General features: G+C 41.0%; 1 protein-coding gene across 2 annotated transcripts; it reads right to left on the reverse strand.

Moving 5' to 3' along the window:
• Window positions 1-741: 741 nt before the first annotated feature.
• Window positions 742-24,917, reverse strand: LOC132808037 (uncharacterized). Of its 2 annotated transcripts, XM_060821956.1 has the most exons (4): window positions 24,623-24,917; window positions 8,768-8,851; window positions 4,355-4,424; window positions 742-1,188 (listed from the first exon to the last, which is right to left on the reverse strand). In XM_060821956.1, exons 1-3 carry the CDS (start codon window positions 24,897-24,899, stop codon window positions 4,378-4,380), a joined length of 408 nt encoding a protein of 135 aa, XP_060677939.1. In that variant the 5' UTR covers window positions 24,900-24,917; the 3' UTR covers window positions 742-1,188; window positions 4,355-4,377. The 2 variants fall into 2 exon arrangements, with proteins under 2 accessions (XP_060677939.1, XP_060677930.1); XM_060821947.1 differs by lacking the exon at window positions 4,355-4,424.
• Between the last annotated feature and the right edge of the window lie 251 nt (window positions 24,918-25,168).

A 25,168-nucleotide genomic window follows, 5' to 3' on the forward strand; every position in this document is an offset into this window, starting at 1 on the left:
GTAATAATAGTTGACTTGTATTATAATCCATAATTCAGAGTTTATGAAAGGACATTTTCTAGAACCAGGGGTGATTATACTTTTGGCTGTGACGCACATATAGAAATAATTTTAAGACATTGACAGACTTGCATACTGATCAGATTTCAGCAAGATTCTTTACAATTTTTGCTTAATAGATTTATCATATTTTACAACTTCAAGTATCTATGCTCACCATTACAGATGAAATATGGTATATTTCAACTGATTGGTACCAGCAGTAATCTTTAAATTCAAAATCTATCCAACAGGCCATACACCTGTTAATAACACAACCTCGACCACACCATTCCCTCCCTCCCTCTCCAACCCCCACCAACAGCATCGCTCAGAAATTTAGACAACTTCATGGCAAGTAAGAGAAAACCTTGAGTTTTGCTGTGAATTGTATGCAAGCTTCAACCCTAAATTTAAAACATTGACTGAAGTACTGTAACATCCCAAAACAAAGATCACCTATTACTCTTTTAGGTACCTGATCAATCATAAACATACTATAGAGTGGTTTCAGTTTTAAGGACTAGGGATTGATTCCAGAATCTACAGTATTCTTCTCCAAAGAATCTTTAAAATCAGTTGGGCTAAATGAAAAGCTAATTTCACTATTTGTAGCCATGGTGTGTTTTTTAATAAGGAATAATCAGATAGTTCTTTATAAATCTTCTCTAAAGACCTCCGATGACATTATTGAAGACAAATCACAGATTCTCCTTTAGATGTGACCTGTACAATGAAGCAGCTATCAGTTTCTACATTTTTGTTCGACAAATTTTCCACGTCCACTTCATTTTTCTGATGCTGAAAGTGCAGCAATAGGCATCAATTGGTGTTGTTGGTTTTGATCAATGAAGTGTTTGAGCGATGCAATTTCTGATTCAGTAGAAAGTAGCACAGTATCAGTGACCTTGATACTGGCACCAATCAATTGTTCTTTATCTGATTCAACACTATCAGCAGTTGTTGCCACATGAGAACATCGCAATTGACCATCTTCCTTTTCACAGTGAGCCTCAAAACCAACCGTTTCCTTTTGGGAGACATCAGTACAGGGATTTGAATAGCTTGACCCACTGCTCTGGTTTTCTTTCTCACTTTGAGCATCCACACAAATATCATGATCAGCTTGAAGTATCAATGATGGTAATTCTAATAAAGAAACAAAAATGAACAAGGAAAAGTCAAAACTTTGCTTGTGAACTCAGGAGGCTTTGGGACAGCATTAACAACTACATGGTGGCAATCTTCAAGCTATGACCACAATAAGGGTCACCAGTGGATAACAGTTATGTTGCAAAAGGACACTGGTCAAAAACCAGTTTTGACTGTTCATCCTTCTGGCCCCAAATATCTTCAACTGGATAAACCAAAAACCTGCTGGTCAAAATAAAATATACTTGTTACAAATTTAGCAACCAACCACATGTATAATACCCTGCAATTACCAATTAAAGAATGATAAAGAATGCTTTAAAATAGCCTAGTTACAGCCCCTAGGTCTGTTGTGGAAAGAAGTGTCCTAATTATTAACAGACCTAATTTCCATACAGCAATCAACTCAAAAATCTTGACACACTTGTTTTATGTATTCATTTGAAGCCCTATTGAAAACCTCCAAATATTTGTGGTCTACCATTCTGCATCACATCAAGGTCGAAGAGATGATTTACACCCTGCGTTTATCAGAAAAATTGTGAAGAACAGGCAAGAGTTTTTTTGAAAGAAACTAAGAAAACAGAAAGAAGCAGAGACCCAAATATTGAATACATTATGCAACAGTAGTCAAAGCTTACAATTGAAGCAGATGTTAGAGATTAAAATCAAATTTCAAAATAGAACTTTAGCTTTGATTAACAGACCTGGAAATTATGAGACCAGCTGAAGGACAGCATGATCATAAATGCTTCTTGATTGCTGCTACACACTCAAAATGCAAGACTAAAGGTGAAAGGAAATTAAAGCTAGTCTGAGGTCCAGCTAGTCTCAATCCAAGAGTAGAGGTCAAAATAGGGCAGAAGAGCACTTAACACAAACCAAAAAACTGTACGTATTGGGATTAATTTATTTCACATATTTGCTATTTCACACAAGCATAAAAGGACAGCCATCTAATTGGGAATTTTTTTCAATATAGGTACTTTTTAAAACCATCTTTGCCCAGGCAAAACCAAGATGGCTCAAATAGCCATGTAGTATACAAGGTCATTCATGTTTCATGTCTTAATGCAGTGACCTACCTAAGAGAATGTTGGAGCATCTAATGTTAGTATGGCTGTGTGTAACAGCTCCTAAATTGATTCATTCATTATACGTTAGATCAATTTTAAAACAAGTAGCTTTGACGATTCATCAAACAGCAGTTAGGTTGTTGCAATAATCAATAAATGTCTTTGTTAATCACTGTCTAGTGTATCTAGAGTGAAGATAAAGAAACAAAGCATCAACTCCAGCATGGACAATCTAGCATTTGAAAGCCAAGACAAGCACAGAAATTGACCCTTCAGTGCACTCGCCCATGCCAGCCACATATCCTAACGTAATCTGGCTCCCTTTGCCAGCAGCTGGCCCCTAACCCTCTAAACCCTTCTCATTCATATACTCATCCAGTCTCCTCCACTTGCAACTCATTCCATACACGTACCACCCACTGCATGAAAAAATTGCCCCTTGGGTCTCTTTTACATCTTTCTCCTCTCACCCTAAACCTAAGCCCTCTAGTTCTGGACTGCCCCACTCCAGGGAAAAGACTTTTGTCTATTTATCCTATTACGTCCCTCATGATTTTATAAACCTCTATAAAAGGTCACCTATTAGCCTCCTACGCTTCAGGGAAAACAGTCCCAGCCTATTCAACCTCTCCCTATAGCTCAAAACCTCGAACCCTAGCAATATCCTCGTAAATTCTGGTTGAAGATTTGTAGCTCGGGTGTCCATTGTTGTGGTTCTGTTCGCCGAGCTGGAAGTTTTTGCTGCAAACGTTTCGTTCCCTGGCTAGGGAACATCATCAGTGCTATTGGTGCCTCCTGTGAAGCGCTGCTTTGATGTTTCTTCCGGTATTTATAGTGGTTTGTTCTTGCCGCTTCTGGGTGTCAGTTTCAGCTGTAGTGGTTTGTATATGGGGTCCAGGTCTATGTGTCTGTTAATGGAGTTTGTGGATGAATGCCACGCCTCTAGGAATTCCCTGGCTGTTCTCTGTCTGGCTTGTCTGGCTCAGAACTGACAGCCAGACTATTGCGACCCTTAGGACTCATAACAGCACACAAGCCAACTTCCACACTCAGACAACAACTCACTAGAACAAAGGACCCAATAGCCAGCACGAGCCAAACTAATGTAGTTTATAAAATACCATGCAAGGACTGCACAAAACACTATATAGGACAAACAGGAAGACCGCTAACAATCCGCATCCATGAACATCAGCTAGCCACAAAACGACACGATCAGCTATCCCTAGTAGCCATACACTCAGACAACCAGGAACATGAATTTGACTGGGAAAACACTACCATCACAGGACAAGCCAGACAGAGAACAGCCAGGGAATTCCTAGAGGCATGGCATTCATCCACAAACTCCATCAACAGACACATAGACCTGGACCCCACATACAAACTACTACAGCTGAAACTGACACCCGGAAGCGGCAAGAACAAACCACTATAAATACCGGAAGAAACATCAAAGCAGCGCTTCACAGGAGGCTCCAATAGCACTGATGTTCCCTAGCCAGGGAACGAAACATTTGCAGCAAAAACTTCCAGCTCGGCGAACAGAATCACAACATCCTTGTAAATCTTTTCTGAACCCTTTCAGGTTTTACAACATCCTTCTGAAGGAGACCAGAATGGCAATATTCCAAAAATGGCCTAACCCATGTCCTGTGGCAACATGACCTCCCCAACCCCAACGGTCTGACCAATAAAAGAAAGCATATTAAATACCTTCTTCACTATCCTATCTACCCGCAACTCTATTTTCAAGGAACTATGAACCTGCATTCCAAGGTTTTTGTTCAGCAACACCCCCAGAACCTTACCACTAAGTGTACAAGTCCTGCTCTGATACAGGATTTGATTTTCCAAAATGCTGTACATCTCAGTTATCAAAATTAAACTCCATTTGCCACTCCTCACCCCATTGGTCCATCTGATCATTGAGATATTTTCATTTAGCTTGACTGTACGTACCAGACAGGCGTTAGGAAACCTGTTTAAATTGAAACTCCATTCCGACCCAAATTGAATAGCATGAATTGAAATTATCAAAGTCTTGACAGGAAATAACTTAATCTTAACTCTTCCAGTATACCCACCTGATATGAATCAGTATATTGCTTTATTTCCTTTCAAATCTCGACTCACCAAGAGTTTGTTCAAGTGTGCCTTTGGAAAAATTGAAGAAATACATGTGCAAAAAACACAAATATCTGGTCCAAACCACAAACAGTGCTACTGATTTTATTTCATTAGAGTAACTGCTGAAAAAGCAAACAAACAATTCATCCATAAGGGTTATTTCTGCGAATGCACCTTTACATCTTCAATAGTTATTTCAAACAGAAGTTCCTCCAGCAATTTAAAAAATCCAGTTATCACCAAATTCACTTTATTTATAGCACTTTTACCACAGTCACACCTAAATTGCAACTCATTTTTTTATTCAATGTACGCCCTTATAATCCCACAACCTTCAACATTCCTTAAATGAGTCAAAAATCTTACAAAGCAAAAACAGTAGAAAGTTAGAAATCAAATACCATTTCCTTTGTAAGAGGGACTTTCTGATTAGAATCTAACTAACTAGTAACTGGTGGTCAAAGAACTGCAACCCCTTAGCAATAATCCATTAGACAGACACCAGAAATGAAACATCAGCACAAGAATCAGATACAACCGACTTCCATTTCCTTTCCACCAAATGAAATTCATCCTCCTAACAGTTAAATTAAGAAGAAGACAAACCATTACTCACCTTTTGCTAAACTGACAGATTTTTAAACATTTTCTTGAAACAACAGTAATACACAAGGATATTTGCCAGATAGGACTTTAGCATCCTAGTTATATACAAAATCAAAGACATCACTATGAATTCCAGACTACCACTGATACAGATGATATCAGTCACTAATCAGTCCAGATGTCTACCTTTATGTGGCCAACTCCCAATTGTCTCATGGTTACTTCAATGGTAGATTTGCAATTAAAATGACACATCCCTTGTTACATTTTGCATGTGTTTCTATGTCTTCAAAAGATGATACATTTCAAAATGGAGACAATTGTGTGTTGCTTTACTCACCAACAATACGAACATTCAAATCAAAGTTTAGACTGGTAAAATTTATCAAGGACGGTCAAAAAAGACAAAGCCAGATTTCCTGCCATGTCATGTACAGGATTAAAACACAAGATCCATAAAAGGGTAAAAGAAGCTAAAAAGGTAGCAAATTATGCAGAACAGATTTTCTAATGTGGATACTGAAACAACATCCCGTTTTCATGAAGGAACTGCATTTTTCTATTAATTAGATGCATCCTTAAAACACAGGTTTGAAAAAGAACAGCACAAGAACAGGTCCTTCAGCCCACCATATCTGTGCCCTGATGCCGTTCTAAACTAATCCCATCCCACCTAGAATGACTGCTGATTCATAATTCCGCATGGGGTGTATCTAATTAATACATTCGATTTAAACTCTCAAATAAGCTATAAGGTGTAAAATGGGAGCTACACCTGGATGATTTAATGAAATTTTGCCTCTCTCCAAATATCTGATAAAGACATGCAAGTTCAGCGAATTTCAACATCCATTTTAGCATGGGTGATTCATAGGAAAACAAAAAAACAGGTAATTTCTTCAATCCTTGCCTAAAAATATTAGGAGAACTTTCATTCAGTCAGAAAACAAGAACAGTTTAACTCACGACTGAAAATCTTGAGATAAGAAAGAAAGGATTACTCTCCTGTAGAAGGGTTGGTTATGATCAGAAAAATCACTGGTCAAAGTTGCATGTGATTTACTACGATTGTTGTTAGTGCCCATTGTGTGGGCACTAATAGTGCCAATTCTACCTATTGGTTGAAACTTAGCCTAGTTACCAGATTGATTAATAATTAATTAGTGCCCTTTCTGGGAGGCTGAAGGAGAACACATGGTGGAAACATATAAGATTGTTATCCAATTCAGATAATGCTTTTCAACACTTAGTAATAGTAGGGCTCAATAACATCAATCACAAAATCATGAGATACAGGATTTGTTTATTGCACATTTACATTGCACAGAAATACTAACAAATACTTTCCAACTGTAATACAAAATGTGACCTGGAAATAGTAGATAAGTCAAAGACCATTGAGGACGAATGAAAGCTAGGAATATTTGAATGCAGCCAAGTCAGAGAGAATATGTAGGGCAGACTTGAAATTTGTAATAATCAGCCAATCAACCAGTGGTCCACAGTGAAACAAAATTTCCAATATACAAAATCCATTTTGGTCACTTGTTTTAAAAATAATTTTAAATTTTCTGTAGTTTAGAAGAATTTGGTGATCTGTAATTTGAGAGCTTGACGGAGCAAACATAAATCAGCTGTTTCCCTCTTGCTAGTGAGTTTCAAACACTGAATCATAGTCACACAATAAAGGAATTGAGCAATTATGATTGAAATAAGGAGGAAAGTAGTTTCTCAGGTTTTGAATTTTTTTTTCTACATCAAGGGTAAGGATACTCAGTCATCATGCACACTCAAGAGAACAATAGATGTTAGCTGGGAATCAACTGTGAAGGACCTCAAAATGTTAACTAAAAACCTAGTTTCTACCTTGACTATTTCAAGTTATCCCCACATCACCATATAAGCAAATTTAACTCCAAATAAAAAGCCAAAGTAATACGTATGATCAACCAAATACACAATGAAAACTGATGAAAGCTGTGACATGTCAATGTCAACCAATGACTGCCATTTAGAGTGAAGTGTAAGGCTGTTAAGAGTAGGAACAATGGATGAATTCTGGGCAAAAAAATAAAGTCATATTAGAAATAGGCAACTGGAGAATCTCTTGAAAAGAGTATAAGGATGTAGGGGCAGTCTTAAGAGGGAAATCAGAAGGGCAAAAAAGGGGATGAGATAGCTTTGGTAGGTAAGGTTCTACAAGTAAATAAGAGCAAAACAGTAACTAGGGAGAGAATAGGGTCATGCAGGGGTAGAGCCTCAAGAGATGGGAGAGATACTAAACAAATATTTTGTCAGTTTTTACAGCAGGGAAAGAAATGGAGGCTTCAAAACTCTGGGAAACCGACACTGATGTTTTGAATACAGTTCACACATACAGTATTAGAGGTAAAAGATTTTTTAAAAGATTTAAAAAGAATTTTTTTTGCACAGAGTGGTTCACGTGTGGAGTAAACTACTAGAGGTGGTGAGTGCAGATATAGTTACAGTTACAACGTTTAAGAGACATCTGGTTAAATACTGAATAGGGAAGGCTTGGAGGGATTTGGGCCAAACACAGGCAACAGGGACTAGTTTGGTTTGGGAATATGGTCAGTGCAGACTAATTGGACTGAAGGGTCACACAGACTAAGATTGGATACAGATTACGATTCTATCCTTGAACATTTAGCTGAAATCAATACCAAATCAAAGACCAACATAAGGAGATCAAAACTGCCTTGTCACAAGTAGAAGAATTAAGGTATCAAACAATTATAAACTTAAATCCTTTGAAGTTAATGCATTTGAAGGTTTTTCAATTTGCATTCAGCAATTTATCTTTTAGGTTAAGGTCAGGTTTGGACTAATGCAAATAGGAATTCTGACATCAAATTATAAAGGAACACAGTCAAATAGTAAAGTGTTTTACAGGTACATCAATAAATAAGATTGTGATAGGAAAAAGGCAATTAAGGAATAGACAGAATAATAGCCCAGTAACAAAGATGGTAGTAATATTAATAATTTGATTTAGTTACTTGCCTATAGATTAGAACAAAATGGGATTGCAAATGGATGAAATGAGTATTGAGACAAGAGCAGTTAAAACAAAAAAGCGCAATGAAAAAAATAAAATCTCAAAAGAAAGCTTATGTGCTAGGTGAATTCCACTTACATATTTTTAAAGAATCTTGGAAAGAGTTCACGAGGCAGAAATACATATTTAATCATTTTTAGATTAAAGTGTATGCCAAAGGACTAATGGATAGCTAATGGAGTTCCTATATCTAAAGGGGGAGCAAGCATGTCCAAGGAATTAGAGTTCAGTTAACCTAATACCGGTGGCAAGGAAATTAATGGGATTACTATTAAAGGAGAAAACAAAAGCACAGAAATGAGAAATACTGAAAAGTTAAAATGGATTTTAAAAATGAAAAATCACAATCACTATCCTGACTGAACTTTTGGTATAAGTGTACAATGAGGCTTTGGAGGGCGGGGGGTGCGCAGGGAGATGAGACAGGCAGGCAGATATATACACAGCACAAAAACAGACCCTTCAGTCCAACTTGTCCATACCATCCAGATATCCTGCATAAATTAAAAAATAAAATACACCACTAATACAGATTCAAGTACATAAAGAAAATTTCAGATTTTACATCATACAATCTACAAAACAATTAATGCTTTGCAAGATTGCAATATGTTCACTGATAAGTACATTTAAATGCAGAAACATAAGTAAAAACCATCAGGAAATTTTTGAAAACTTTACATACCTTTCTCCATGCCAGTAAATGGATCTTTCAAAGGAATGTCTTTCTCTTTTACAGCACCTTCTTCAGTTATTGCTATCTGTATTCCTAAGGGAAAAATATTGAAAGTACCAACCATTCATTATACCAAAACTAATTAGTTTTCAAAATCATTGGTGCAATGTTTGCAAAAATCTTTTTATCAAATAGTTTATACCTTAGCAGCAGCTAGGCAAAACAGACCATCTGTCCTACTAAACCCTGTAGCTCCATTAATGCCTCAGTGAGACTTCAATTCAGCAATAGATTGGTACAAAAAAAAGGGAATATATATTTCACTAGGAAGCTTGTCGTCCCATTAAGCAAACCTGAACCAGAACATCAGTCAAACTCTATGTATTTAAACTATTTTGCATTTAAGGCATAGCAGTTTTGCTCACTTTATGACGAACAAGGTATGTTAACAAGTAATGGTAAGCCTGCGATTCTGGGAATTGACCTTGTGAACTTACCTCGCACTCCCTTAATAGCCAGAATGTCCTTCCTCAAATGTGGAGACCAGAACTGCACAAAATAGTCCAGGTGCGGTCTCACCAGGACCCTATACAGCTGCAGAAGGACCTCTTTGCTCCTTATACTCAATTCCTCATGTTATGAAGGCCAGCATGCCTTTAGCTTTCTTCACTGCCTGCAGTATCTGCACACCTAACTTGACTCCATTTAGATAGTATTCTTCCTTCTGCTCTTGACACCAAGAAGTGGATAACCACACATTTATCCACATTAAACTGCGTCTGCTATGCATCCGTCCACTCACCTAGCCTATCCAAATCACCCTGTATTCTCATAACATCCTCTTCACATTTCACCATGCCACCCAGCCTTGTATCATCAGCAAATTTTAATATAGACGAAGGTATTAAAAATAATATGATTGATGTATATTGTAAACAGCTGCGTCCCCAGCACCGAACATGATGGTACCCCACTGATCACCGCCTGCCATTCCGAAAGGGACCTGTTTATCACTACTCTTTGCTTTGTGTCAGCCAGCCAATTTTCAATCCAAGTCAGTATTTTGGAACCAATACCTTGTCCCCTAATTTTATTCACCAATCTCCTATGTAGGACTTTATTAAAGGCTTTCTGAAAATCCAGGTACACTCCATCCACTGGCTCTCCCTTATCCAGCTTCATAGTTACATCCTCAAAAGAAATTCCAGAAGATTAGTCAAGCATGATGCCCCCTTCGTAAATCCATGCTGACCCGGACCTATCCTGTTACTGCTATCTAAATTTTAGATTAGATTACTTAGTGTGGAAACAGGCCCTTCGACCCAACAAGTCCACACCAACTCGCCGAAGCGCAACCCACCCAGACCCATTCCCCTACATTTACCCCTTCACCCAACACTATGGGCAATTTAACATGGCCAATTCACCTAACCTGCACATTTTTGGACTGTAGGAGGAAACCGGAGCACCTGGAGGAAACCCACGCAGACTCCACACAGTCAGTCGCCTGAGGCAGGAACTGAACCCGGGTCTCTGGCACTGAGGCAGCAGTGCTAACCACTGTGCCACCATGCTGCTCACAGTGTAAATGAGTCGAAATTTCATCTTTTATAACGGCCTCCAGCATCTTTCTAAATACCTAAAAAAAAACACGGACTTTGTGTGGATCTGAAGAAAATGGGGGAAGATTCTAAATGAGTATTTTGCATCAGTATTTACTGTGGAAAAGGATATGGAAGATATAGACTGTAGGGAAATAGATGATGATATCTTGCAAAATGTCCACATTACAGAGTAAATAGTGCTGGATGTCTTGAAATGTGTAAAAGGTGGATAAATCCCCAGGACCTGATCAAGTGTACCCTAGAACTCTCTGGGAAGATAGAGAAATGATTGCTGGACCTCTTGCTGAGATATTTGCATCATCGATAGTCACAGGTGAGGTGCGGGATGACTGCAGATGGGCTAATGTGGTGCCACGGTTTAAGAAGGGCAGTAAAGACAAGCCAGGGAATTACAGACCAGTGAGTCTGACATCAGTGGTGGACAAGTTGTTGGAGGAAATCCGGAGGGACAGGTGTGTGTATTCGGAAATGCAGGGACTGATTAGGGCTTGTCAACATGGCTTTGTGTATGGGAAAATGTCTCACAAATTTGACTGAGTTTTTTGAAGAAGTAACAAAGAGGATTGATGAGGACAGAGCGGTAGGTGTGATCTATATTGACTTCAGTAAGGCGTACAACAGGGTCCCTCATGGGAGACTGATTAGCAAGGTTCGGTCTCTCAGAATACAGGGAGAACTAGCCATTTGTATACAGAACTGGCTCAAAAGGTAGAGGACAGAGGGAGGTGGTGCAGGTGGAGGCCTGTGACCAGTGGACCACAAGGATCGATGCTGGGTCCTCTACTTTTTGTCATTTATATAAATGATTTCAATGTGAGCATAAGGAAGTACAGTTAATAAAGTTTGCAGACAACAAAGAGGGTTACTTCAGATTGCGATGGGATCTTGACCAGATTGCCCAATGGGCTGAGAAGTGGCAGATGGAGTTTAATTCAGATAAATGCGAGGTGCTGCATTTTGGGAAAGCAAATCTTAGAAGGACTTATACACTTAATGGTAAGGTTCTAGGGAGTATTGCTGAACAAAGAGACCTTGGGGTGCAAGTTCACAGCTCCTTGAAGGTGGAGTCGCAAGTAAAGCGTTTGGTACGCTTTCTTTTATTGGTCAGAGTATAGAGTACAGGAGTTGGGAGGTCATGTTGCGGCTGGACAGGACATTGGTTAGACCTCTGTTGGAATATTGTGTGCAATTCTGGCTTCCTTCCTATCGGAAGGATGTTGTGAAACTTGAAAGGGTTCAGAAAGGATTTACAAGGATATTACCAGGGTTGGAGAATTTGAGCTATAGGGAGAGGCTGAACAGGCTGGGGCTGTTTTCCCTGGAGCAGAGGCCGAGGTTTACAAAATTATGAGGGGCATGGATAGGGCAAATAGACAATGTCTTTTCCCTGGGGTCAGGGAGTCCAGAACTAGAGGGTATAGATTTAAAGGTGAGAGGGGAAAGATATGAAAGACACCTATGGGGCAACTTTTTCACAGAGTGTGGTACGAGAATGGAGTGTGGTACCAGAGGATGTGGTGGAGGCTGATGCAATTGCAACATTTAAGAGACCGTTGGATGGCTATATGAAAAGGAAGGGTTTAGAGGGATATGGGCCAGGTGCTGGCAGGTGGGACTAGATTGGGTTGGGATGTCTAGTCAGCATGGACGGGTTGGGCCAAAGAGTCTGTTTACATGCTGTACAGTTCTGGCTCTATCTTTCCCACCACTGACATCAGGCTAACAGGTCTATAATTCCGTTTTCTCTCCATCCATTCTTGAAAAGTGGGACAACATTATCAATCGTCCAAACCGCAGGAACTGATCCTGAATCTATAGAACATTGGATGATAATTACCAACGCGTCCATGATTTCTAGAGCCACCTCAAGTACCCAGGGATACATACCATCAGGTCCCAGGGACTTAGCCTTCAGATCTAACAGTCTATCCAACACCATTTCCTGCCTAATATAAATTCCCTTCAGTTCATCCATTACCCTAGGTTAGAACATAGAAAAATACAGCGCAGTACAGGCCCTTCGGCCCTCAATGTTGCGCCGACCAAAGCCGACCTAACCTACACTAGCCCAATAACCTCCATATGCTTATCCAATGCCCGTTTAAATGACCATAAAGAGGGAAAGTCCACCACTGCTACTGGCAGGGCATTCCATGAACTCACAACCCGCTGAGTAAAGAATCTACCCCTAACATCTGTCCTATACTTACCACCCCTTAATTTAAAGCTGTGTCCCCTAAAGCAGCTGACTCCATTAGCGGAAAAAGGTTCTCACTGTCAACCCTATCTAAACCCCTAATCATATTGTACACCTCTATCAAATCTCCCCTAAACCATCTTTTCTCCAATGAGAACAGCCCCAAGTGCCTCAGCCTTTCCTCATACGATCTTCCTAACCATGCCAGGCAACATCCTGGTAAACCTCCTCTGCACTCGTTCCAATGCCTCCACATCCTTCCTATAGTATGGCGACCAAAACTGCACACAATACTCCAGATGAGGCCGCACCAGAGTCTTATACAACTGCAACATGACCTCAGGACTCCGGAACTCAATTCCTCTACCAATAAATCCCAGTACACCATATGCCTTCTTCACAGCACTATTTACCTGGGTGGCAACTTTCAGAGATCTGTGTACATGGACACCGAGATCGCTCTGCTCATCCACACTACCAAGTAGCCTACCATTAGCCCAGTAATTCCATCTTCTTGTTACTCCTACCAAAGTGAATGACTTCACACTTAGCTACATTGAACTCCATTTGCCACCTTTCTACCCAGCTCTGCAACTTATCTATATCCCGCTGTAACCTGGCACATCCTTCTTCACTGTCCACAACTCCACCGACTTTCGTGTCATCCGCAAACTTGCTCACCCAGCTTTCAAGCCCCTCCTCTAGGTCATTTATAAAGATGACAAACAGCAATGGTCCTAAAAAACCGCTAGTAACTGCACTCCAAGATGAACCTATACCATCAACTACTATCCTCTGTCTCCTTCCAGCCAGCCAATTCCTAATCCAAACCTCTAATGCACCCTCAATGACATATCTCCGTAGTTTTTGCATTAGCCTACCATGGGGTACCTTATCAAACGTCTTGCTAAAATCCACATACACCACATCTACTGCTTTATCCTTGTCCACTTCCTTGGTCACCTTCTCAAAAGAACTCAATAAGGTTTGTGAGGCACGACCTGCCCTTCACAAAACCATGCTGACTATCCTTGATCACATTATTCCTATCCAGATGTTCATAAATCCTATCCCTTACAATTCTCTCTTAGACTTTGCCCACAACAGAAGTGAGACTCACTGGCCTATAGTTACTAGGGCTATCCCTACTCCCCTTCTTGAACAAGGGGACCACATTCGCTATCCTCCAGTCTTCTGGCACTATTCCCGTAGACAACGACGACATAAAAATCAAGGCCAATGGCTCCGCTATCTCCTCCCTAGCTTCCCAGAGGATCCTAGGATAAATGCCATCAGGCCCAGGGGACTTATCTATTTTCATCCTTTCCAGTATTCCCCAAACCTCTTCCTTACATACCTCAAGGCCATCCATTCTAATCACTTGTGACTCAATATTCACATCAACAACAGTGTCCTGTTCCTGAGTGAATACTGACGAAAAGTATTGATTTAGTGTCTCTCCAATCTCCTCCGCCTCCACGCACAACTTCCCACTACTATCCTTGACTGGACCGATACCTACCCTAGTCATCCTTTTATTCCTGACATACCTATAGAAAGCCTTTGGGTTTTCCCTAATCCTACCAACTAAGGACTTTTCATGTCCCCTTCTCGCTGATCTTAGCTCTCTCTTTAGATCCTTCCTGGCTACCTTATAACTCTCAATCACCCCAAATGAACCTTCACGCCTCATCTTTACATAGGCTGCCCTCTTCCCTTTCACAAGGGATTCCAATTCCTTAGTAAACCACGGCTCCCTCACAAGACCCTTTACTCCCTGCCTGACTGGTACACACTTATCAAGGACACCCATTAGCTGTTCCTTGAACAATCTCCACAAATCATTTGTGTTCTTCCCTTGAAGTCTATTTTTCCAATCCACGCATCCTAAGTCATGCCTCACCACATCATAATTTCCCTGCCCCCAGTTATAACTCTTGCCCTGCAGTGCACACTTATCCCTCTCCATCACTAGAGTAAAAGTCACCGAGTTGTGGTCACTGTCCCCGAAGTGCTCACCTACCTCCAAGTCTAACACCTGGCCTGGTTCATTACCTAGAACCAAATCCAGTATAGCCTCACCTCTTGTTGGCCTGTCTACATATTGTGTCAGGAAACCCTCCTGCACACATTGGACAAACACCGACCCATCTAACGAACTCAAGCTATAGCTTTCCCAGTCAATATCTGGGAAGTTAAAGTCCCCCATAACAACCTCCCTGCTACTTTCACTCTTCTCCTGAATCATCCTCGCAATATTTTCCTCTACTTCTCTCGGACTATTAGGAGGCCTATAGAAAACTCCTAACAGGGTGACCTCACCTTTCCTATTTCTAACCTCAGCCCAAACTACCTCAGATGGCATGTCTTCCTCCATCGTCCTTTCCACCGCTGTAATACTATCCTTGACAAGCAATGTCACACCTCCCCCTCTTTTACCCCCATCTCTGACCCTGCTAAAACATTTAAACCCTGGAACCTGCAACAGCCATTCCTGTCCCTGTTCTACCCACGTCTCTGTAATGGCCACAACATCGAAGTCCCAGGTACCAACCCACGCTGCAAGTTCACCTACCTTATTTCTTATACTTCTGGCATTGAAGTATACATACTTCAAGCCACCTTCCTGTTTACAGGCACCCCCCTTCGAGATCGATGCCATGTTCCTAACCTCCCTACACTCAAGATCCTGTACCCTAAAGCTACAGTCCAGGTTCCCATGCCCCTGCAGAGTTAGTTTAAACCCTCCCAAAGAGCACTAGCAAACCTCCCCCCAAGGATACTGGTGCCCCTCAGGTTCAGACCATCCTGTTGATAGAGGTCCCACCTTCCCCAGAAAGAACCCCAGTTGTCCAGAAAACAGAATCCCTCCCTCCTGCACCATCCCTGTAGCCACGCATTTAACTGTTCTCTCTCCCTATTCCTCGACTCTCTATCACGTGGCACGGGTAACAAACCAGAGACAACAACTCTGTTCGTTCTAGCTCTGATCTTCCAACCTAGCTCCCCGAAAGCCTGCCTAACATCCTCACCCCTCTTCCTACCTATGTCGTTGGTGCCAACGTGGACCACGATCTGGGGCTGCTCCCCCTCCCCCTTAAGGACCCGGAAAACACGATCAGAGTCATCACGTACCCTTGCACCTGGGAGGCAACATACCAATCGTGAGTCTCTGTCGCCCCCACAAAACCGCCTATCTGTGCCCCTCACTATTGAGTCCCCAATAACTAATCGCTCTACCTTTCTCCACCCTTCCCTTCTGAGCAACAGGGATAGGCTCCGTGCCAGAGGCCTGAACCTCGTTGCTTACCCCTGGTAAGTCATCCCCCCCACAAGTATCCAAAATGGTATACTTGTTCTTGAGGGGAATGACCGCAGGGGGTCTCTGCACTGGCTGCTTCCTCCCACTCCCCCTGTCACCCATCTCTCTATAACTTTTGGAGTAACTACTTCCCTAAAGCTCTGATCTATGACCACCTCTGCCTCTCGAATGATCCGCAGTTCATCCAACTCCAGCTCCACTTCCCTAACACGGTCTTGGAGGAGCTGGAGATTGGTGCACTTCTTGCAAGTGTAATCAGCAGGGACGCTAATGGCTTCCCTCACCTCATACATGTTGCAAGAGGAACATTGCACTGCCTTCGCTGCCATCCCTCTAAAAGTTAAACTTTAAAAACTAGATATAAAGAAACAAACAAGCAAAATGCAGCACTTACCTGCTTACCACAACGGGTCTTATTATTAGGTTAGAGGAGGAGGGTGGGAGGGAGGCTCTACCCCTGTAGTGCCTCGGGTTCCTCGCTTGCGCTCTTTTATAAGAAAAAAAACCTTCCCAGGTAAGCTAGCGCGACACCAGCTTCCGGGTCCGCTAGGCGCTTAAAAAAACTTTAAATATTAGCCGTTAAAAAAACAATAACTGGACTATACCGCGATTTAAAAAAAAACCCACCAGACAGCCGTTACCTGCTCCGCCGAGGTTCTTCTGCCACTATTACATCTGGGAGAGTGGATCTGTCTTCACTGGGGAAGACACAAGCAAAGTATCTATTCAATCCTGAGGAGAAAGTGAGGACTGCAGATGCTGGAGATCAGAGCTGAAAGATGCGCTGCTGGAAAAGCACAGCAGGTCAGGCTGCATCCAAGGAGCAGGAGAATCGATGTTTCGGGCATAAGCTCTTCTTCAGGAATGAGGAATACCTATTCAATCTGTCTGCCATTTCCTTGTTCCTCATAATAAATTCACCCGTTTGTCTTCAAGGGCCCAATTTTAGTCTTAACTTTTTTTTCTTTGCATATACCTAAAAATGTTTTTGCTATCCTCTTTTATAGTTTTGGCCAGTTTGCCTTCGTATCTCATTTTCTCTCCGCGTACTGCTTTTTAAAGTAATCCTCTGTTGCTCTGTGAAAGTTTCCCAGTTCTCCGGCTTCCCGTCAGCTTTGCTAGGTTATACTACTTTCATCTTTATATAGTCCTTAACTTCCCTAGTCAGCCACAGCCACCCCTACCGCCCCTTAGGATCTTTCTTCCTCTTTGGAATGAACCGATCCACCACCTTCTGCATTATATCCAGAAATACCTGCCATTGTTGTCCCATTGCCATCCCTGCTCGAGTACTGAACCATTAAACTTTGGCCAGCTCTTCCCTCAAAGCTCCATAGTTCCCTTTGTTCAACTGCAATATTGACACACCTGATTCTCCCCCTCAAATTGAAGATTAAAACTTATCATATTATGGTCACCACTTCCTAATGACTCCTTTAGATCCCTGATCAAATCCAGTTCACTGCACAACACCAGATCCAGAATTGCCCTCTCCCTGGTAGGCTCCAGTACAAACTGTTTTAAGAATCCATGTAGGAGGCACTCCACAAACCTCCTTTCTTGGGGTCCAGTACCATCCTGATTCTCCCAGTCTATCTGCATGTTGAAATCCCCTATAACAATATTACTTTGGCCATTGTCAACTTCTTACACAACTTACACTCTACAACCTGACTACTGTTTGGGGGCCCGTAGATAACTCCCATTAGGGCCTTTTTACCCTTTGAAATTCTCAGGGCTATCCATACTGACTTTACACCTCTGACCACAATATAGGCAAAAACTCAACCAAGAGACCCTCTCGTGGGTTGAGGTGCAGTGCTGATCGGAGGCAGCGGAGGATTAACTCCTATGCTGTCTGGAATTGGCTGATTTGGCCATATTCAAACAGTCCACATGTCCCTTGGACGAGCATGCTACCACAGTCACAGACTTTACTAGCAAGTGAGTGGAGGAGCGCATACTGAGCAAGTCGATCCAGGTGTTCTCCAACAGGAAACCCTGGATGAATCAGGACATACAGAACCTGCCAAAAAAACCAGGTGAGGCCTTCAGATCAGGAGACCCACTCAAATATAAGGAATCCAAATATGACCTTTGCAGGGCCATTAGGACTGAATGATATCACAGGTTCTAAAAAGAGACAGTGCAAGATAGCAGGCAATGGCACATCTCTCCCAGATCGTCTCAATGCCTTCTATGCTCACTTTAAGCAAAATTTCAGCAGCGAGGTAACACCTATTCTGACAAGTACAGATGAATCTATCCCAACAGTCACTGCAAAGGTCAGATCAGGTTTTCCTTTGTGTGAATCTAAGGAAAGCAACGGGATCAGACAGAGTACCAGGCCATGGAATTGGAGCATGCGCAGGTCAACTAGCAGGGGTGTTCTCAGACATCTTCTACCTGTCCCTGCAGCAGGCCACTGCCCCTGCCTGTTGCAAGAGGGCCAACATCATCCCTGTGCCTAAGGAAACTCATGCAACATGTCTCAATGACTACCATCCAGTGGCCCTAATGTTGATGGTCATTCAGTGCTTTGAAAGGTTGGTAAAGGCATTAAATCAACTCCAGTCTCCCCACTACTCTTGATCCACTCCAATTTGCCTATCAGATGCCATATCATTTGCCATTCACTCCTCCAGAGAACATCTCAACATCAAGAACAGCGATGTACGAGTCCTACTCATTGATTATAGTTCAGGGCTTCAACACCATTATCCCATCAAGACTGATTACTAAACTTAATGATCTCGGACTAAGCCTCTCTCTCTTCAACTGGATCTTCAGTTTCCTGACCCACAGGCCACAATCAGTGAAGATTGGGGACAATATTACATCCTCACTAACACTGGAACCCCCTCTCCCCCCCCAGGGAAGCATACTCAGCCCCCTACTGTACTCACTGCATACCCATGAGCGTGTGTCGCCAAATACCAGACTAATGCCATTTACAAGTTTGCTGATGATATCACCATAGTCGATCGAATCTCAGATGGCGACGAAACCGATTACAGACGGGAGGTGGAAGACCTGGAAAAATGTTGCACTGAGAACAACCTAGCTCTCAATGCCAGCAAAACCAAGGAACGCATTATTGACTTTCAGCGGGATGTTACTCATGCTCCACTACACATTAACAGCACAGAGGGGAACGAGTGGAGTGTGCCAAACTCCTGGGAGTGGTCATCAACAATCTTTCTTTTACTCCTCACTTGGACAGACTTGCTACAAACGCCCAACGTCTCTTCTTCCTCAGGCAGCTAAGGAAATCTGACATGACGGCAAATAAGCTCACTAACTTTTATAGGTGCGCCAGAGAGCATTCTATCTGGATGTATCACTACCTATTATGACCATTCAAGATCAGAGATGGCTACAGAGTGGTGAATGCGGCGCAGACAATCACAAAGGCCAACCTCCCAACTATAGAATCCATCTACCACCGCTCTCAAGGAAAGGCTGCCAGCATTCTCAAAGATCTATCTCACCCTGGCAATGTTTTTCTATAACCTCTACCATCAGGGAGAAGGTACAGAAGCCTGAGCACACGCACCAGCCAGTTTCTAAACAGTTTCTATCAGACTGTTGGTAGAATACTCAATGGACTCAAACTCTTAACGTTCACTGTACCAGAGTTTTGGCTTTTGCCACTGTTTACCTATCATTTCCTTATCTATGCTACTTAACTATGTGACCTGCCTGCATTTCTCGCAAGACAAAGCTTTTCATTGTGCCTCAGTACACATGACAATAAATTCAAGAGTTTTATTTTATCGTCTTCTAGGTAGATATTCAATGTAGCAGTTTTAACTACGGAGTAAGTGAAAAAAAATTAGGTATACAGTATAAGAATGAATATGGAGTACAGAATGCCACAAATCTATAGTGATCAGGATTAAACTGAAGGTTCTTTCAACTTAATTAATTCGTCAGAATTTGACTTTTTTAAAAAAAAGTTACCAACGGCTGCAAGAGAAAACTATGACTGCTGATCTTTTAGGAGAGGATGGAAATTTCTGTTTAATTACAACATGGTTGCCAGAAAGTGCCAAAAACAGTAATGTGCTACAAGGCACAAAACATGTAAAAAGACGCAGGTTTAAAGTGCTGCCAAAAGTAATTGCACTGCACGTAGACAGATTTGGACAACAAAATTTTAACTGAACACAATAAATGAAATAGGATTTTAAAGAATACAGTTTTAAAACTTCAGCTAGCAACCAAATAATAACTTTCACTTTCAACAGTTTACCATATTACAGATTTTGCATCCAGCTGGTCAAAGGCCCCTTTAAAAGTTTCTATGTTGCACATGAAAATATACAACATGAACGGGTCAATAATCCCCTTTTAGGTGGCTGAGCCTCTTCAGACATGAATGGTTTGCAGATATTCATCACACTCATCATTAAAACATCCCAAATTATCTCACCTAAAAATCTATTATCTGATCAGTTCTGATATAAAGCAGCAACTATATTATGCACAAATTTTTAGAAAATACAGTAGGAAGCATTGCAAATTGCAGTTAGTACATTTATAATTCAGAATTTTCAAAGTAACATTTAACTAACCAAGCAAAATACTGAAGATAAAGACTACATTATATATGCTCAATTACAAAAGGGAAGCCGTTAGACTAGCGATTTAGTTAATTGTTATATCAACGTAGGCAGTACTGAATATTTATAATAAGGCAAAAAAAGGACCAGGTAATTAACATGGTCTCCCTCTCCAATAGCGAATTTGAAGAATATTACAACAGCTTTTTGAATATGAAGTTTTACTTTTTTTAAAAAAGCAAGATCAACTGCTCAATTACTGAAGGTATGTGCTATTAATGACCTGAGCTCAACAGTAGTTAGGTCTAGTAATAGTTACAGGGAGTCAAGTGTAGAGGTCATGGGGTGGGGAACCCTAAAGATATTGATAATCCAACCAGTCTCACTACCTGCTGCATTAACATAGGACTAGGAGTCTCAGTGAACGTGAATTATAATAGAAATACAGCGGTTTTTGAACAGACCTGTACATTAAAAGGCAGATTTCCTGGAGTACTGGACAGAGTTTTGATCCCCTTATCTAAAGATGAACATGCGTGCCACTGATTATGTAACGGAGGTGCACCAGATTAATCCTTGGACTATCCAGATTGAATTAAAAAAGGGGGAAGTTGCTACAGGGCATGACAGGGAGGATGTGGATAAGATTTTTCCATCATCTGGAGCATCCAACAATAGGACCTAAACTCAGGATGAGATAGGCCAATTATGAGAGGAGATGGAATTTATTCACTCAAAAGGTGGTGAACCTTTGGAACTTTTGCCTCAGAGTGCTGTGGAAACTATCACTGAATTCCATTTGAACACACTCAATACAAGTTGGGAAACTAACAGTGTCAAGGAATGTAGAGCTACATCAGTAAAAAAAGCGTTGTGATTAATGATCAGCTATGATCTAAGCGTACATTAGAGCAGACTTGATAATGTCAGGAGTAAGCCATCCAACCCCATGCTCCTACTTCAAAAGTTTAAGCTTTCCACTTGGCCAAAAGCTACCAGTGAGAGGGAGTAACATCACACCAATATCCATTTCAAAACAGGTAACATTTGAAGCACGAGACTTAGGAGTCCTAGTTTAGGATTCTCTTAAGATTAACCAGACGGTTCAGTTGACAGCTTGGGAGGCAAATGTAATGTTGGTGTTCTTTTCAAGAGGTCTAGCATATAACAGCAGGGATGCCTTGCTGAGGCTCCATAAGGTGCTGGTCAGACCACACTTCAAATATTATGAGCAGTTTTGTGTCCAGTATGTAAGGAAAGATATGCTGGCCTTGGAGATTGTCCAGAGGTGGTTTGAAGGAATGATCCCGGGAATGAAGAACTTGTCATCTGAAGAGTTGAGGATGAAACAACGGTTTAAAATACAAACAAATTAAACAAAGTGATAAAGCTGATTTTGGAAAACAGCTTTCAGTTTTATGATTTAAGTAATTTAAAATTTCCCAAAAGTAATTCACAAAAATAGTTGAATAGATTTTTCAAGATTAGAAATGGAAGAGGACGAGCACTTAAAAGAGCGAAGAGGGGGAATTTGATGAAAATTCTATAAATCATAACGGCTAAAGTCAAGTCCAATCTGGACCCTTGCAAGTTCTCAAAGGGACTTAAAAAAATGCAAGATTTTAAATCAAATGGTTATAATTCATGACCTAGAAGACATGATAAACTAACCATTCAATACAGCCAACCCATACCAGAACTCAAAAATAGTTTAGAACACTTTATTCATTAACATGAAGCAGATGTTACCAGATGTGCAAAAATATTGACCTATCTCCAGCTGTGAGAAGTTGGTGAGTTGCCTTCTTGAACCAATGCAATCTGTAAGGTGTTGGGATACTCCGATGTTTGGAAGGGTGTTCCAGGTTTTGGCTTGGATGGTCTGCAGGAAAACTTCCAGGCAGTGATATTCCCATATTTCCATTCTAAATGGCTGCCATCTTTAATTTGGAATGTACAGTCAGAGCAGCCTTCAGCCATACATCTTGCATAAAACAAACACTGTTCTCACTGTGTATCAGTGAAGTGAGAGTGTGATTGTCAAAGGCTGTGGATGATGTGCCAATAAGCAGGCTGCTTGGTTTGGGATGGTTCCCAGCTGAGTGATATTGGCTCTGCACTTAACCAGACAAGTGGACAACATTCCATTACAATTCAAACTTGTGCCTTTAGATGATAGACAAGTTTGAATAAGATGGGTGGTGAGTTATCACTGCAGAATTCTTAGCCTCCAACTTGCTCTCCTCGCCATATTTATATTTGGAAATTTGTGTCAGTTTAACACTAAACTTTCCTGTTATCTACAGTGTAATATTAGAGGACGAGATTTCATTTAACTGCTGTTATAGCACTAGTTTTCCAAATTTCAAGCATTTGAAACAAGGAATAGTCACAAGAATTAGAGACCAAAATGTCCTACTGAATTAGCATCAACTTATTTTTTGCCAAATTATTATCAATGCACTATTTGGAAAAATACAAAGTTTTGTTCTTACCAAAACAAGATAAGCTACTCCTCAGCTGAAGGCAGGCAAGGGGAACACGAGTCGTTCTGGCATCACAACTGTGATCATTGGCCAAACTGGGTTCAGTCAGGTGATCAACAGAATTCCAGGACCCCGAGCCAGCAACACTGAAGGAATGGCAGTTCAGCCCATTTCAACAAGATCATAGTTGATCAGATATAAGTAAACTCCACTTTCCTATCCTTTTCCATAATCCTTGATTCACACACAGTCTTGAATATAGTGACTTAGCATCAGTCTTCTGTAGTAAATTACAGAAATTCATCATCCTCGGAAGAAATCTCTCTTCATCGGTCTTATGAATGACCCCCTTTTCTGAGGTGGTCTTCTGGTCCTAGACACTACCACAAAAGGAAAACGGTTTCACACCTATCCTGTCAAGTCCCCCAAGAAAGATCGCCTCAGTGTTCTATATTCCGACAAGTACAGGCACAACCTACTCAGCCTCGCTTCATAACACATTTCTATACTGGGCATCAGCTTAGTGAACATTTTCTGGACTACCTCCAATGTCTTAGATAAGTACCCCGACAGTGTTTCAGAGTATTCCGGCTATAGTCTGACTCATGGTTGTCTAGTCTTAACACAAACATCCCTACTTTCATACCTCTATTCCCTTGAAATACAAGCCAACATTCCATTTGCCTTCCCTGTTAAGTGTTAAAACAGATGCCAGCTTTTCATGATTCAAGGACAAGGACTCCCAAATCCTCCATTCGGTAGCTTTCTGCAATGTCTCTCTAACTAACCATTACTCAGCTTCTCTATTCTCCCTGGCAAAGTGCGTAACCTCAGAAACCCCTACATTATATTGCATCTGTCCACTCAAATAACTGCTCTATAAATTCTTTTGAAGATTGCCATCCTCACCACTTGCCTTCCAGCCTGCCTCATATACATTCATTTTTCTCACCTGTCATTTTTGTAGTAAAATTTTAGCTATAGCACTGATCCAAATGGCATTCCAATAGTTACACAGATTGCCATCTTGAGAATACCACACCTTTAGCCAAACTCTGCCATCTATTAGTCAATCCTTTATCCAAGCTAATATTACTACTTTCAACATTAAACACTCGTATTTAGTAGGTGACATCTGCTAACTTAATGCCTTCTAAAAATCCAAACGTCCATTTTGCCCCCTTTATCTACCTTAAAGATTTCTAATCAATTTGTTAGGCATGATTTCCTCTTCACAAAGCTAGTTGACTCCGCTTGATCAAGCTAACCGCATGCTGTTTTGCATCCTTCCTCTTTGAATAATGGCATGACGCTGCCAATTTTCCAATCCTCTGGAACTTTGTTCCAGAATGCAAGGATTCCTGGAAGATTACTATGATCGCATTCACTACTGTCTTCACAGGTGCCTATTTACATATCCTAAGCTACATCCATCAGGTCCAGAAAACTTGATCTTTAGCCAAAAGGAAAATGCTCCATTTCCTGGTGTTCACTGGCATGTGGTGTAAGTATACATGTTACATCGCTCAAATGCAACACAAGTTAAATTTTTAAAAAAGGTTCCCAGAAAGTACATCAAAATCAAATCTGATTCAGGTGTTTAAAGCTTACTTCCAAAATGTTTGTTAAAATTCTGACCACTTCTAAAGTTTAAAGAGCTCTTACCCACCTGTCTCAAATTGGTCCTCCGTTTCACTGGTATTCACCTGGAGCTCTGATACATTTTGATCATAGTAGTCATCATCGTCATCATGGGAGATGAGAATACGGGTCATGGAGTCATCACCAATCTCCTCTGTGAAGGGTTGATTCTGTTGGCAGTTAAAAATTTCTTCATACAAATCAATACTCTGCACAGAGGCCTGCAGATGTTCACTTGCTTCAAATGGTCCTTGTGCTTTAAGATCTGCATCTTCAATCTGGTTGCTTAAAGAGTATTGATCCATACAAGGCTGTGTTGAAAGCATTCCTTCATCTGGACCCGAAGAGACAGAATCTTCAAAATTGCCAACCACAACTGTCTCAGTAGTATCTTCAGTGGGAATTGAAGACAATGCAGCAGGTTCATGAGTTTTTGAAGTAATTTGTCTGAGTTCCTCATTACCTATACAATCCAATATTGGAGATGCCGGAATATTTGGAATATTAATTAGGAATTCATTATTCCCTTCTGGAATATTTACAGGTGGATTAAGACATTTTTCTTCGTCATTGT

The sequence above is a fragment of the Hemiscyllium ocellatum genome, chromosome 3 (assembly GCF_020745735.1).
Source record: "Hemiscyllium ocellatum isolate sHemOce1 chromosome 3, sHemOce1.pat.X.cur, whole genome shotgun sequence".
Classification (NCBI taxonomy): domain Eukaryota; kingdom Metazoa; phylum Chordata; class Chondrichthyes; order Orectolobiformes; family Hemiscylliidae; genus Hemiscyllium; species Hemiscyllium ocellatum.